Source organism: Colobus angolensis, unplaced genomic scaffold, assembly GCF_000951035.1.
Source record: "Colobus angolensis palliatus isolate OR3802 unplaced genomic scaffold, Cang.pa_1.0 Scaffold28, whole genome shotgun sequence".
In the NCBI taxonomy this organism is placed as follows: domain Eukaryota; kingdom Metazoa; phylum Chordata; class Mammalia; order Primates; family Cercopithecidae; genus Colobus; species Colobus angolensis.
This window is the reverse complement of record NW_012116043.1, coordinates 6,770,705-6,784,025: the sequence shown is the minus strand read 5'-3', so window position 1 is coordinate 6,784,025 and position 13,321 is coordinate 6,770,705. Positions and strand designations below refer to the sequence as shown.

Sequence of the window (13,321 nt, the reverse complement as noted above, 5' to 3'; positions counted from 1 at the left end):
AGCTTGCAGTGAGCTGAGATCTGGCCACTGCACTCCAGCCCGGGCAACAGAGCGAGACTCCGTCTCAAAAAAAAAAAAAAAAAACATGACGCCAAGTGAAAGGAGCCAGACACAAAGGATTGTGTGTTTTATGATTCCACTTGAATGAAATGTCCAGAATCAGCAACTTCATAGACACACACAAGGCAGATTAGTGGTCATGCTAATCTAAGAGCGATAGGGGAACTGAGAGATACAGGGTTTCTTTTTGGGGTGACAGAAATATTCTGGAATTGAGTAGGGATGGTTATACAGCATTGTGAATATACTAAAACCAACGACTTGCGCCTTTTCTTTTTTGGGAAAAGTCTGACTCAGGCTGCAGCGCAGTGATGCGATCTCAGCTCACTGGAACCTCTGCCTCCCGGGTTCAAGTGATTCTCCTGCCTCAGCCTCCCGAGTATCTGGTATTACAGGAATGTGCCAACACGCCTGGTGATTTTTTGTATTTTTAGCAGAGAGGGGGTTAAATGTGGCCAGGTGCATGGTTCAAGACCAGCCTGGGCAACGTAGCAAGACCCCATCTCTACAAAAATAAATAACTGGGTGTGGTGGTACATGCCTGTGGTCCCAGCTATTCTCGAGGCTAAGGCGGAAGGATCACTTAGGCCCAGGAGTTGCAGGCTATGGTGAGTCATAATCATGCCGCTGCACTCTAGCTGGGACAGAAGCACGAGACTGGTCTCTAAAACATACAAATAAAATTAAACAGAAACGTTTCAAACCCATCCCAAGAAAATAATCAGATCACAGAGATACTCCCTTCACCCCACTTTAAAGCTCCCCAATGGCTTCCCAACACACTAGAAGTCAAACCCAAATTCCCTACAGGGCCCTGGGAGGCCCTCACGTCCCAGCTCCAGGGCCTCTGCCCCTCTTCTGCTGCTTTCTCACTCACTCACTCACTCACTCAGTTCCTCCACATTCCAAGTTTATCCCCACCTTCTGGGTGCCCTTGCTATTCCTTCAGCCTAGAATGTCTTTTCCCACAGCTGATTCTCATCAGTCAGGTCTCTGTTCAAATGCCCCTCTTCATCCCAGAGAGGCCCTCTCTGACCACCCTATCTAAAATGCAGCCCCACCACGTGCCATGCCATTATTCTGTTTATTTCTACATAGCCCTGTCACCATCAGAAAGGACATTTCATTTTATCACTATTATTTACTTTAGAGACAGGGTCCTGCTCTGTTGCCCAGGCTGGAGTGAAGTGATGCAATCATGGCCTGCAGGCAGGAACTCCCGGGCTCAAGCGATCCTCCCATCACAGCCTCCCAAGTAGCTACAACTACAGGCACACACCACCACACCTGGCTAATTTTTTTTCTTTTTGGAGACGGAGTCTCGCTCCATCGCCCAGGCTAGAGTGCAGTGGCACGATCTTGGCTCACCACAACCTCTGCATCCCGGGTTCAAGCTATTTTCCTGCCTCAGCCTCCCAAATAGCTTGGACTATAGGCACCCATCACCATGCCTGGCTAGTTTTTGTATTTTTAGTAGAGACAGGGTTTCACCATGTTGGCCAGGCTGGTCTCTAAATCTTGACCTTGTGATCCTCCCGCCTCAGCCTCCCAAAGTGCTGGGATTACAGGCATAAGCCACCACGCGCAGCCTCATTTATTTTTTTAAGAGATGGGGTCTCACTATGTTGCCCAGGCTGGTCTCAAACTCCTGGCCTCAAGCAATCCTCCCGCCTCAGCCTCCCAAAGTGCTGGGATTACAGGCATAAGCCACCACGCGCAGCCTCATTTATTTTTTTAAGAGATGGGGTCTCACTATGTTGCCCAGGCTGGTCTCAAACTCCTGGCCTCAAGCAATCCTCCCGCCTCAGCCTCCCAAAGTACTAGGATTACAGGCATGAGCCACTGTGCCCAGCCAGATATATCATTGTAAAGAGTTTACTTTTTTTTTTTTTTTGAGACAGGGTCTCACTCTGTCACCCAGGCTGCAGTGCAGTGGCACGATCTCAGCTCACTGCAGCCTGTGCCTCCTGGACTCAACCGATCCTCTCACCTTGGCCTCCAGAGTGGCTGGGACTACAGGTACGCACCACCACACCCAGCTAATTTTTTGTAGAAACAGGGTTTCACCATGTTGCCTAGTCTGGTCTCAAATTATTGGGCTCAAGGAATCTGTCCGTCTCGGCCTCCCAAAGGGCTGGGATTACAGGCATGAGCCACCACCTCAGCCTACTGTTTACTTCTTGACTGCCTCTTGTACCCACCAAGAGGGCAGGGAACTTATCCATCCGTTTGCAACTCTGACCTTGGCCACCAAGTAGCCAAAAAGTGTTTTTCTGGAAAGAATAGATTGATTGAACAACTGCCTGTAAGATCTGAAATGCCACCTACTATCTGGCCGAGCATCCAGAGTACTAAGTCATCAGCCACCTGCAGGTGCTCAGGGAGCTCATGTGCATTTGCTGAGCTCGCAGTTCCAAGCCCTGCCCCAGGCCTGTCGAGAACCCCAAGGAAGCAGGAGGAACAGCCCCTCCCTTCGAAAGCCTGAAAGTCTATGAGGGATCATAAAGCACCCAGTGTTTACCCGGCAACCCACAAACAAATGCGGAGGAGAGATCTCAGATTGCGTCGCTGACACCCAGGCTGGAGGCAGTGTCCAAATGGGCCTCATAAAACTGTGTACCGGCAAACGCCCTCTGATACAGCTTCTTATGACTTTGCAATCCTACCTGTTCTCCAGAATGAAACGGTTGCAGCTCACACCTGCTCCTGCCTCCTCCCGTGGGGACTGTTTTCAGAGGCAGTTAAAAGTCTGAATGGGCAGGTGGTGACCGCCTCTTTCCCCTTCCCTACTTCAGCATCTCTGAGCCACACACACGGCAAGCGACTTACCCACTAGGAGTTTGACGTCTCGGACTGTGAAATCAGGGTCAGGCATCCTGGGGAAAGAGGAGCACAGACGTTTGGTGAGAGGCCAGAAACGACAGAGCTAGACTCTACCCTGGGCCCGGGGGAAAGCCATTTTTCCAAGAGAGGCCCTTTGCCCTCAGTTTGGGAACTCAAAATGAGACCATCCAGAGGGAGGGAAGTAGACCAGTTGATGCCTCCAGGGAGGGTCACCCCAGAACCACCGAGGCCCTTCCCTACCCTAAGAGGCAACTCAAACCTGAACCCCAGCAGAGGTTGGGACAACCACTGTCCACCCCATTTTTCCAGGGAAGCCGGAAGTGTGGGGTCAAAAGTAAAGGCCAGAGCTAGACATTCAAACGCCTGCTTTCTTTTAGGGTGGGTGGTCCTCTCTAGGTCTCTTTCTCCCTCTAGAAAATACTCTCCATAAGGAGTTGTATGCAAAGTGGGACGGACCCCTTTAAGTGTAGAGGGAATAAAAGACACGCATTGTACCAGTTCCAGGGATGTGGTAATACGGGCTACCATTCACTATTAATTAACCATGATGCCCAAGGTTTAAATCCTACTCATAGGAATGGACTCTTGAGCAAGTCTGGGAGCAGATGCTGGAGAGAGGCTGCCTGGAACGACACCCCAAGCCTCCTCCCCTACACCTGCCCAAGGGGCACAAACCTGTTCTTCCAGCCTGCCTCCCAGACCTCTCCCCCACCTGGAGCTCTGACAGATCTCAGTGAATGAAAACAGACATAGTGGAGGGGCAGGCTGCGGGGCAGGCAAAGAGAGGGAGACACTGGCACCCCAGGAAACACACATAGTGGGAATCTGCGTAAGAAACATGTGTCTAGGTGCCCTGGGTCTGGGCTTAAGAGACTGGCTAGTCCCTTTGCAGCTCAGGCTCTACCTCAGTCTCCTGATCTGGAGCAAGGGGAAGGAGGAGAGGTACAGTTCTCTGTAGGAGGTCACTGAGTGTAACTGGGGTGGGTCAGGGGAAAAAGTCAACACTGCTTAATTACCCTATGTCCTCTCTCTGCCCAAGGTCCCTGCAAAAGACCAGTCTTTGGAGAGTGTTTCCCCTTTGTTAGGCCTTGAACAAGGAGATGCTGTTCCCAGATCATGAAAAAAGATCCTTCTCAGTGATGAGAGGTGGGAAGAGGGTGGAAGAAAGCCATCCCAAGCTATAAAGTATGTTAGGGAGGAAGACGGGGGAAGGAGCGATTAGTTTCAGCAACTTACTTAATTCCCAGTCCATCCTTTTCTCGAAATATCAGGGGAACCCTGAGAGCTTCTCTCTGTACGTACTCATAGTTGAAATCTGTTTGGATATTTGAATTAAAACAAGTTGGTTAAGTCACGAAGGAGCAAATGAACCGGGATCTGTTGGTTAGGGGAAGAAAACTGATGGACGAAGGGGCAGGGGGTCCAGGAGATGCAGGCACCAGCTGTACAGCAAAAGCTCCTTGGAAAATGATCGGGAAATGGATTAGGCAAAGCCCAAGAGAAGCCATGCCAGCGATCAGCTCCTCTGCCTAGTCAGTCAGTCATTCTCGGCACGCCCCACCGGTCCAAACTTGTCAACGAACAGCCCAAAGCCAGCGAGGGTTGGGGAGGAAGACTCAAAAGAGCCCGGCACAAAAAGAGCCCCAGCCACTGCTGAGAAAGAGGGATAGACAGAGACACGCATCCCAAGCCGCGCTCAGAAAGTAAAGGGACTGCAAAATTGAAGAATGCCACCTGGGAGGATCTGAAGGCCCAGAGAGGAGGCTGGGAGGAGGGCCCTCATTGTAGCTGAGCATCAGTGAAAATCTTATTGTAATATCCTGCATAGTGAAGGGGAGGGGGGAAAAGCCGGTTTCCCTGGAAACTGTGTATTTGGTGCCAAAATAACTAGGGAACTGGGCACAGCTTTGTTGTCTTAAGAGTGAAATTCTGCTGTAGCCATCACAGTCCTTGATTCAGCTGGATAACCGGGAGGGAGGCTCCCCAGGGGAAGGCTCTGTAAAGGGGGCATAGCAAGACCCAAGGAAAATTCACGGGCTCTCTCTCCCTCTGGGGTTTTTCTAGTACAGTCCCCAAATCCTTACCCAAAGTCCTGGAGGATGAAGGAGGCCTCTAATTTCTTTCCTTCCCCAATTCTGAAACCAGTGAATCTGACCCAACCATACACCCTTGAATGTGAAGGTGATGGAGCTTGAGATAAATTCTCACATCCCCCAAATCCGCAGGTAACTAAAGTAATCCACAAGGTAAGAAGGCCTCTCCGACCGTCGGAAGGGAGACAGAAGAGGCCTCAGGCCACTGAAGCTGCTAGCCCAGGGAAACAGTTCCCAGGGCAGCCTTGGGGGAGGAGGAGGCCAAGACAACTCCCCTCCGAAGAGAGACAGAGAACAAAACCCAAAGCCGGGGAAAGCCCTGACCTCAGCAGCTCAGATCCCCAGGGGCTCACAGTGAATGGGGATTCCTAAGGATTTAAAGGAAGAGAAGTTTAAGAAGCTTCTATTTTGAATCCAGGCTAAGGGCTCCTGTTTCTCAGCTCCTCCCTCAAGTTTTGGGGCCAGATCTGAATTAAAGAGCAAAGCCCTGGGCCCTCCCCTTTGAAAGATGCCGGGACAGCAGATCTAAGGATACGCGTTAGCTCTCCCTGCCTGGAATACCGGCCCTCAGACCCACCCACCCAAAGCACCCCATCCCCCAGGGTCAGCTTCAACTTCCTCAAATGAGCCTGAGAAAAAGCTCTGAAATCCTGGGCTGAGAATTCCTCCCAAATGACTAGGAAGTTTGCATATTGTTTGCACGTAGGATCCGCCAAACGACTCAACTCAGTAAAAATGGGGGAAGAAAGGAGAGGAATTAAAATTCCACTTATGCAGAGAAATTTAAATCAGCTGGGACTAGCACCCTGCTCTAGGACCAGGCAGGCTGGGAGAAGTTTCTTCTTCCCTCCCCCAGCTACTACCCCTCACCACCGGAGCCCAGTGCCCCAGGAGGCGATGGGCACAAAAGAGAAATCACAAAACTGCAAAGCTGGGAGTCTCTTCTCAGAGCTAACCCCCACAGCCACAGCCACTCAACCAGAACCTGGAGGAGGGAAGCAGGCACTCCAGGTTATCAGCTCACTGAGGGATGGAAGGTTTTCCAACAGGCGTGGGGGAAACAAAATAGAAACTTTGTAACTTAAAGGAAACTGAAATATCTGAAAAGGAAAAATGAGTGAAGGGCCTAGGAAGGCTAGGCTAGGTAGGGCATGTTCAAAACCCCAAGCCCGCAGGCAATGCTGGGTTCCTCAACCAGGAGCCACACTGGCTGCAGGCTGGGAAGGCCAGGGCTCTGGAGGCCTCAGAGGCAACCCAGGGCATCACCTTAACATCTGGAGGGTGACCCCCACCACCCTCGTAGTAGGAGAGCCAGGGAGAAACCCAGGCCATGAAGGTCTCCAAAACCCTGGAGGCGTCCCCAAATTTCGCTCTAAATTGGGTAGGCCTACGAGGAACAGAGCTCTCCAAGTCTCAGGCCTGGAAGGAGACCCATTTCCTCACTTCAAACTGCCAGGGGACAGGGATCTCCCCCAGAAGCCCGAAGGGAAGTCAACCCCTGACCCCAACTCCTGGCTTCAACCTGTCAAGGCGGTAGCACTAGACAGCTCGGGCCCAGGTGGGGGTTCAGGTCAACAGCTTCAGGGCGCATGAGGTCCTTGATCCAATCTGGCAGAGCCCACGGGGGAATGCGGCTCTGCAGACCCCAGGCCTAAGGGGGCATCATCCGGAACATCCGACGCGCCCCCATCACCAGTTCCTCACGGGCAGTCCCCGAGCGGGAACGGGATTGGGAAGGCTTCAGGCCTGGGGGGGCCTCACCCCGATGCCCCAGGGGCGACCCGAACCCAGTTCCAGTCAGGCGGCGGCACCTCAGGCAGCGCAGGGAGCGCGACCGGCTCTGGGAGGGGGAGGACGCCGCGCTCCCGCCCTCCCTCGGTCCGCCTGTCCATCCCCAGGTCCCTCTGTCCGCCGGCCCCCTGGCTCTGCCCACCCTGGGGCTGGTGGTGGGCGCGGGCCGGGCCTAGGCCCATGCCCAGCCCCCCTTACTGCCTGCCCTCCTCCCTCACCACCCCACCCCACCCCCCCAGTGCTCGGCCTCGTTTCGTCACCGGATCCCCTGGAATGGGGGACGCGGGCGCGAAATACGAACCCAGCCACCGGCAGCTCCCTCCCCACGTGCGCTCGGCCCGCAGCGCAGAAGGCGGCCCGGGGAGGGGGCGCCTCACCTTTGCCCTCCATGGCGTGCACGAAGTCCCCCTGGTACAGCTGGCTGCGAAGCTTCTCCTCCAGGCTGAAGCCGCGGACGCTGACGATCTCCTCCACGTCCGACAAGTCCTCGTTCTCGTCGTATCGCTGGCGGTCAATCGGGCGCTGCGAGGACCCAAACCAGAGAGCCCGGGACATTACTGGGGGGGCTGGAGGTCGCCTCTCAACCTGGGCCAGCACTAACAGGTGCAGCAGCCGCGCGCCCCCTGCACCCCACCATTGCAACCAAAGCAACTTTGCGCAATTGCCAAAGATGCTGAAAAGCAGGACAAGGAGAGGGGCCCGCACCCCGGGGGTCCAGCTGCGCTCCACACGGGGTACTGCCCCTGGTGTCTTTGGAAGCCATTGAAGGGACATCTGGGGGCCCTCCCCTGCCCCCCGCCCCCGAAATGTGTTCGGCTTTGCCCACTCGGCCGGGAGCCCGGTTATGTAACCCGCGAAGGGGGCTCCGGACACGGGCTGGCGGGGTAAATGTAGGCCCCAGGAGGAGCCGCGGCGGCGCCCGGCTCGGCGGTAACAGCAGCCCCGGCGGCCGCGGCGGCAGAGCCGGGAAGCCGGAACCGGGGGCCGGCAGCATTTCTAAAGCTGGAGCCGCCCCCGAGCTACCGGGGAAGCTGGAAAGCTGAAATGGAAGGGCTGAGACCCCAGCCGCCCCCGCCGCCCGCCCGCCAATGCAAGAAGAGGAGGTGGGGGGAGGAGGATCGGGGCTTGGGAGGGGGAGAGGCAGACGGCCCGCCACAAAGCTCGGATCGGAGACCCCAAAACGCACCAGCAGCTGCCTCATCTCCCCACGAGCGCGCGCGCACACTCACTTCTAAGGAGACTCCCCCACCACTCCCCGCATCCCCCTGCCTCCTCCCTCCACCGCCCAGCGCCCGGCCCCGCAGCCCCCCAGATTCCGGGCGAACCCCGAGCCCGCTCAGCCCCCCTCCACGCCTTTCGCCGATACCACCTCCCCACTTAAGTGTCTGAGACTCTAAGCCTCACAAGGGGCTGGAGGAGTAAGCAGCTTGCTTCCTTTTGCATGCAATTTATTATATTTTTTTTCCCGGTCCTCTTGCAAAATACAGAAAAGGAAAGAAAAGGCAGCGAGAAACAACCAAAAAAAAAAAAGATCTATCATATGCCAGATACAGATTTGGAAAAAAAAAAAAAAAAAAAGCTACACACCAATCTTCTTCCAGAGTCTTTCTCTGCCTCCATTTTTTTAGGAGAGTTCACCAATTAATTGTCAACACTCCTGCCCCCTGCATTTTGGCCGAGGGGGGAAGGAGAGAAGACCAAAGAAAACAAACCAAAAAATAAATAAATAAAGCAAGCCAGAGCCGAGATCTACAAAGTTTTGCACCAACACTTAGGCAGATCCGTTTGCAAAGTCCTAGGAAACCATTTTCAGCAGTTGTGGGGGGGGGAGGCGTCGACGTCATAATCCCCGGAACGTAAACATTGTTGCCGATCGCGCTCGGAGCCCGCGGCCGGGCTAGTGGGGGGGCTCTCGGCCCGGGCTTGGGGGGGTGGGGACGGCGGCCCGAGGAGGTGTGGGGCGGGGAGGGAGCCCGGGAGGCACCGGGCGCCGTTAGCGCCCTGGCATCGCTGTTTTGTTGTTGGGTCACGAGTGCGCCTCTGCACGCAGGCGCCGCCGCCGCCCGGGAGTTGTGTGCAGAGCTGACTTTTGGAGGGCCGAGTTGCAGGCGGCGGGCGCATCCCGGAGATGGCGGGGCAGGGAGGGAGGGAAGGAGGAGGGGGCGGGGAGGGAGGTGCAGATTTGCACGGCTGGCCTCAGCGGGAGGCGCGGAAATGCAAGCTGAGCATGCTGGCGTGAAAGCCCCCGGGGCCTGGCACCCCCAAAAACAACCCCCCACCTCCGTTCCTGCCCCTATTGCCCAGGGCTACCCCTCTTCCTCTTCTTTCATCCACCCCTCCCCCAACATTACCTGTGTGGCCGACTCAAATTCATAGCATTTTGTATATATAATTGTTTTCTTTTTTTGCTTTTCTGCTGCATGTCTTTTTCGTGAGGGGTGATCCTCTGCAGATCCCCCCATTTGCGGACCTGCCATATGGAGGAGGCATTTGTGGGGCTCAGAAGGAAATTAGCTCGGCTCCATACCTATAAGGACTGCCTAACTTTTAAACTCCCGGCACTCAAAGATGTGGACACATACACGAACAGGAAATACAGCCAGACCAGAGCCTTTGCAGACCGCAGCTGACCGGAAGACGTTGCCTTTCATTCATTCATTCTGCACGCCTCTGTGGAGTCCTTTACTAGACGACCAGTCCTGAGACAGAAGTTGGACATTTTTTAAAGGTTCTTGCGCTCGGCAAGGGGAGCAGATAGATACTCAGGAGCGAAAGACGAAGAGAATTGGATCTGGCGCCTCCTAACGCAGCCCGCACAGGAGCGAAGGGTAAGCCCTTGTTGGCCATTTATAGGAGAAAAGTCGGTGGAAAGGTACATGGTGCTCTGGGATGGGTGGGGGGAACTCTGGTGCCCCTTGATTAATCCTATAGGGCTTCTTAGCGGAGGTATCGGCACCCTCCATACATGGGTGTCATTAGGTCCCTGTCCACTTACTAATGTTTTTGACTACCGCAGCACTGGTTCTGGGTTGCCTTGTCCTCACTTCATGAGCAACAGTCAGGTGGACTTGGCTTGAGAAAAGCTGGCCCTAAACATTCCTCCAGCCCCAGCTGCGGCGCCCTGCTAGGCCTGATCTTGGGGGTAAAGATGCTGATAAAATGACATGGCAAGAAGGCGACGATAAAGGGACATTGTAGATAGTAGGCTTTGAGCCTGACATTTTATTTCTGCCATTAAATCTGTGGGATAGTTGGGGCAGGTCATTTTGCACATGGGAAAACTGAAGCTTAGAGAAATTATGAATCTGAATGATTGCCGTGCTCCCATATGGTCCCCAGGCTATCAGACAGACCTGTGGGGAGGACGTGGCTTCCCCACCGGGAGATAGGATGTCACTGTCAGCATCGTATTGGCCATCCTAAGAGACAGCTTCCCCCTCACTCACCTTAAAAGTTTCCTATCCTATCTGTCTGTAGTCTTTCCCACCCACCCCCAAAGGCTACTCTTTGAAGTTTGTTTTCATTCATGTTCACTAGCTGTAAAAATCTTTTAAGCAGGGATGAGGCTGGGAAACATCAAGATTTGTTTCCCAACTGAAATCGCCCACATTGGCTACTGCATCCAATCAGTAGCCCTTAGTGTGAGTGCTGCGGGTTCTGCCTTCAGTCCATCCAGAACCATGGACCATTTTATTTGTTCCTGTCTGTCTCACAAGAACCCTTTAAGGGAAATCGTCTTGTACGTTCCTATCTTGCAAAGGAGGAAATTAGGACTAAGAAAAGCAAAGCCACTCACCCAGGATCACAAAGCGTGTATGTGCCGCTGCCAGGGCTCACACTGGAGCCTGGCTTGGCCGTCACGTGCTCGTTTTTTTTTTAGTAACTTACCAGCCTCACTACTGCCCCATAATGAAATAAATATGTTCAAAGGAGGCTGCATGGGCTGGAGAGTGATGCAAAGTGAATTAAGTGTAATAAAGCAATATATATATATATATGTATATAGAATGCTTGATCTAATTAATTCTTTTTTCTCCCTGAGGCCCTTCTTTCTCTCCAAGTGGCCTCATGGTGGCCTCAAAAGCTGGCATCAGAAAAAGGTCCAATGGCAGCCACCTTAGTGTAAAAAGTTGTTACAGTTAAGTCATCTATCACCTCCATGAGGAGTTCTGGCCTGTCAGAGTGGGAAGGGGCTGGGTAGTCACCTAATTTAATCCCCTCCCTTTACAAACCTCGAGGAAACCACAAATACGAGAAAAGAATGGGCCAGCCGGGGGTTTGTTCCCCTTGGCCTCCCGCAGAATGCCTGTCCTGCCACCAGGTCCTAAGTGGCCACTCAATAAATGTTGGGCCCTTGATGAATCACCTTCCCCCTCGATATTTGCATTTTCTCTTTATCAGTAATTGGCAGATGAAAGGCTTTGTCCTCCAGTTGAAAGAATTCCAAGCATTTGCTCAAAGCGGGGGAGGAGGTTATTTTGGACCAAAGGGGGAAGGGCCAAGACCCTAGAGCTCCCAGTGTTGGCTGATTGTCCCAGAGAAGTGGAGAATAGGTGAGGGAAGAGAGAAGGTGAAGGTGCTTATCCCAGAGATGTACTTTTTCTTGCAGGAAAACACCAGGCCGGTTGTATTAGAAACATAATAATGATTTCCTGGACCCTCCTGCTCGATCTTACAAAAGGCCCAGTCAAATCCTGCCTGAGTTACCCCCATTCATTCTTCATTCATCAAAGGCTGATTGAGCAACTCTGTGCCCAAAGACAGAGCGGCTAGAGAAAACAAGATGCGGCTCCAATTGGGGCATACTCGGGGCTGGGTAGGATGATGGACCTGCAGCTTCCCAAGGAAAGGGCAGACACTGGATGGAGCGCTCAGAAACCAGAATCTTGTTAAGAAATTGAAGTTGTTCTCATTTTCATATATGATTATCATAGCTCCTGTTTTTCTTTTTTTTTTTTTCTGAGAGAGAGGGTCTTGCTCTGTTGCCCAGGCTGGAGTGCACTGACACAATCTCAGCTCACTGCAACCTCCAGCTCCTGGACTCAAGCAATGCTTTCCACCTTAGCCTCTCAAGTAGCTGAGACTACAGGAGTGCACCACCATGCCCAGCTAATTTTTGTATTCTTGGTAGAGACAGGGTTTTGCCGTGTTGCCCAGGCTGGTCTCCAACTCCTAGGCTCAAGCAATCCTCCCACCTCGGCCTCCCAAACCGCTGAGATTACAGCTGTGAGCCACCACACCTGGCCCTGTTTTGTTTTAATTTAGGGATATCAAATCATTCCATATCAGCATATATAACTACCTTATTCTTTTTAATGATTTCATAGCATTTCATTGGGCAGATACATGATGTAAGAATGATTTATTTCCCTAACTTTTAGATGGTTTTCAGTCTTTTTCTATTGCAAACAGAGCTATAAGGGATTGCAGCTTTGTGCTTGAGTCTGTCAGTAGAATATATATCTGAAAGTGAATGTCCATGTCTCAGGATTCCTACCCTATCACCAATTATTTGTCCTTGAGAAGTTTATTTGTAAGATCTGAGCAGGTGGGACAACCTCAAATCCAACCGGTATCCCCAGGAGTCTACGCAGTGCCATGCTCTTGGCAGGCACTCAGAGAGAGTGGTTTAAGGGCTAACACTGCAAGTGTTCACACTGTAACCAGATGGCCTCTTCTCGGAAACCTTTGCTGATATCCTTGGCCCCCTTTCTCCATGAACCCTTCATTCATGCCACAAACGTTGTGGAAGGTTGATTAGGGGGAGCCTGCATCGAATCAGCCCCTTAGGTGTATATAGCCTGGTAGGTCAGTTAAAACAAATTCCGGAAAGCACTCTAAGGCTGCGCTGTTTGATGGGATACACTAGCTACATACAGCTACTTAAATTTAATGAAAATAAAATGTAAAATTCAGCTCCTTAATCCCAGTACCTACATTTGAAAGCGCTAGAAGTGACAGCACTGAACGGTGCAGACATAGAATATCCCTATCATTGGCCGGGCGCCGTGGCTCATGCCTATAATCCCAGCACTTTGGGAGGCTGAGGCAGGTGGATCACCCGAGGTCAGGAGTTCAAGCCCAGCCTGGCCAACATGATGAAACCCCCATCTATATTAAAAATACAAAAATGAGACAAGCACGGTGGTGTGCACCTGTAATCCCAGCAACTCAGGAGGCTGAGGCAGGAGAATTGCTTGAACCCAGGAGCCAGAAGTTGCAATGAGCTGAGATTGCACCACCGCACTCAAGCCTGGGCGACAGAGGGGGATTCTGTCTCAGAAAAAAGAAAAGGAAAAAAAAAGAATATCTTGAATATCTCTATCATCTATGAGACAGCCCTGAAGGGAGGCTTAGCATAGTGGGCAACCCTGTGGGCTCTGGATTCCTGTAAGCTCTGGGTTCGAATCCTATCGTTATTACCTAGCTATAAAATTTGGCCAAGTGGGCCGGGCGCGGTGGCTCAAGCCTGTAATCCCAGCACTTTGGGAGGCCGAGACGGGCGGATCACGAGGTCAGGAGATCGAGACCAT

At 52.6% G+C, this 13,321-nt stretch overlaps 1 protein-coding gene across 4 annotated transcripts in view; it reads right to left on the bottom strand.

Moving 5' to 3' along the window:
* KDM2B (lysine (K)-specific demethylase 2B) overlaps positions 1-9,685 on the bottom strand; it is a 161,859-nt gene extending 152,174 nt beyond the window's left edge. For 2 of the 4 annotated variants that reach the window (XM_011948516.1, XM_011948519.1), the window contains exons 1-4: positions 8,376-8,813; positions 7,166-7,310; positions 4,141-4,219; positions 2,890-2,936 (exon numbers count right to left, since the gene is read on the bottom strand). In XM_011948516.1, the coding sequence (XP_011803906.1) occupies positions 2,890-2,936; positions 4,141-4,219; positions 7,166-7,310; positions 8,376-8,408 (304 nt within the window). In that variant the 5' untranslated portion in view covers positions 8,409-8,813. Of the gene's footprint in view, positions 1-2,889; positions 2,937-4,140; positions 4,220-7,165; positions 7,311-7,974; positions 8,010-8,375; positions 8,814-9,139 lie in introns of those variants that run through there. The other 2 variants (XM_011948515.1, XM_011948517.1) reach the window with 2 other exon arrangements.
* Positions 9,686-13,321: the final 3,636 nt, after the last annotated feature.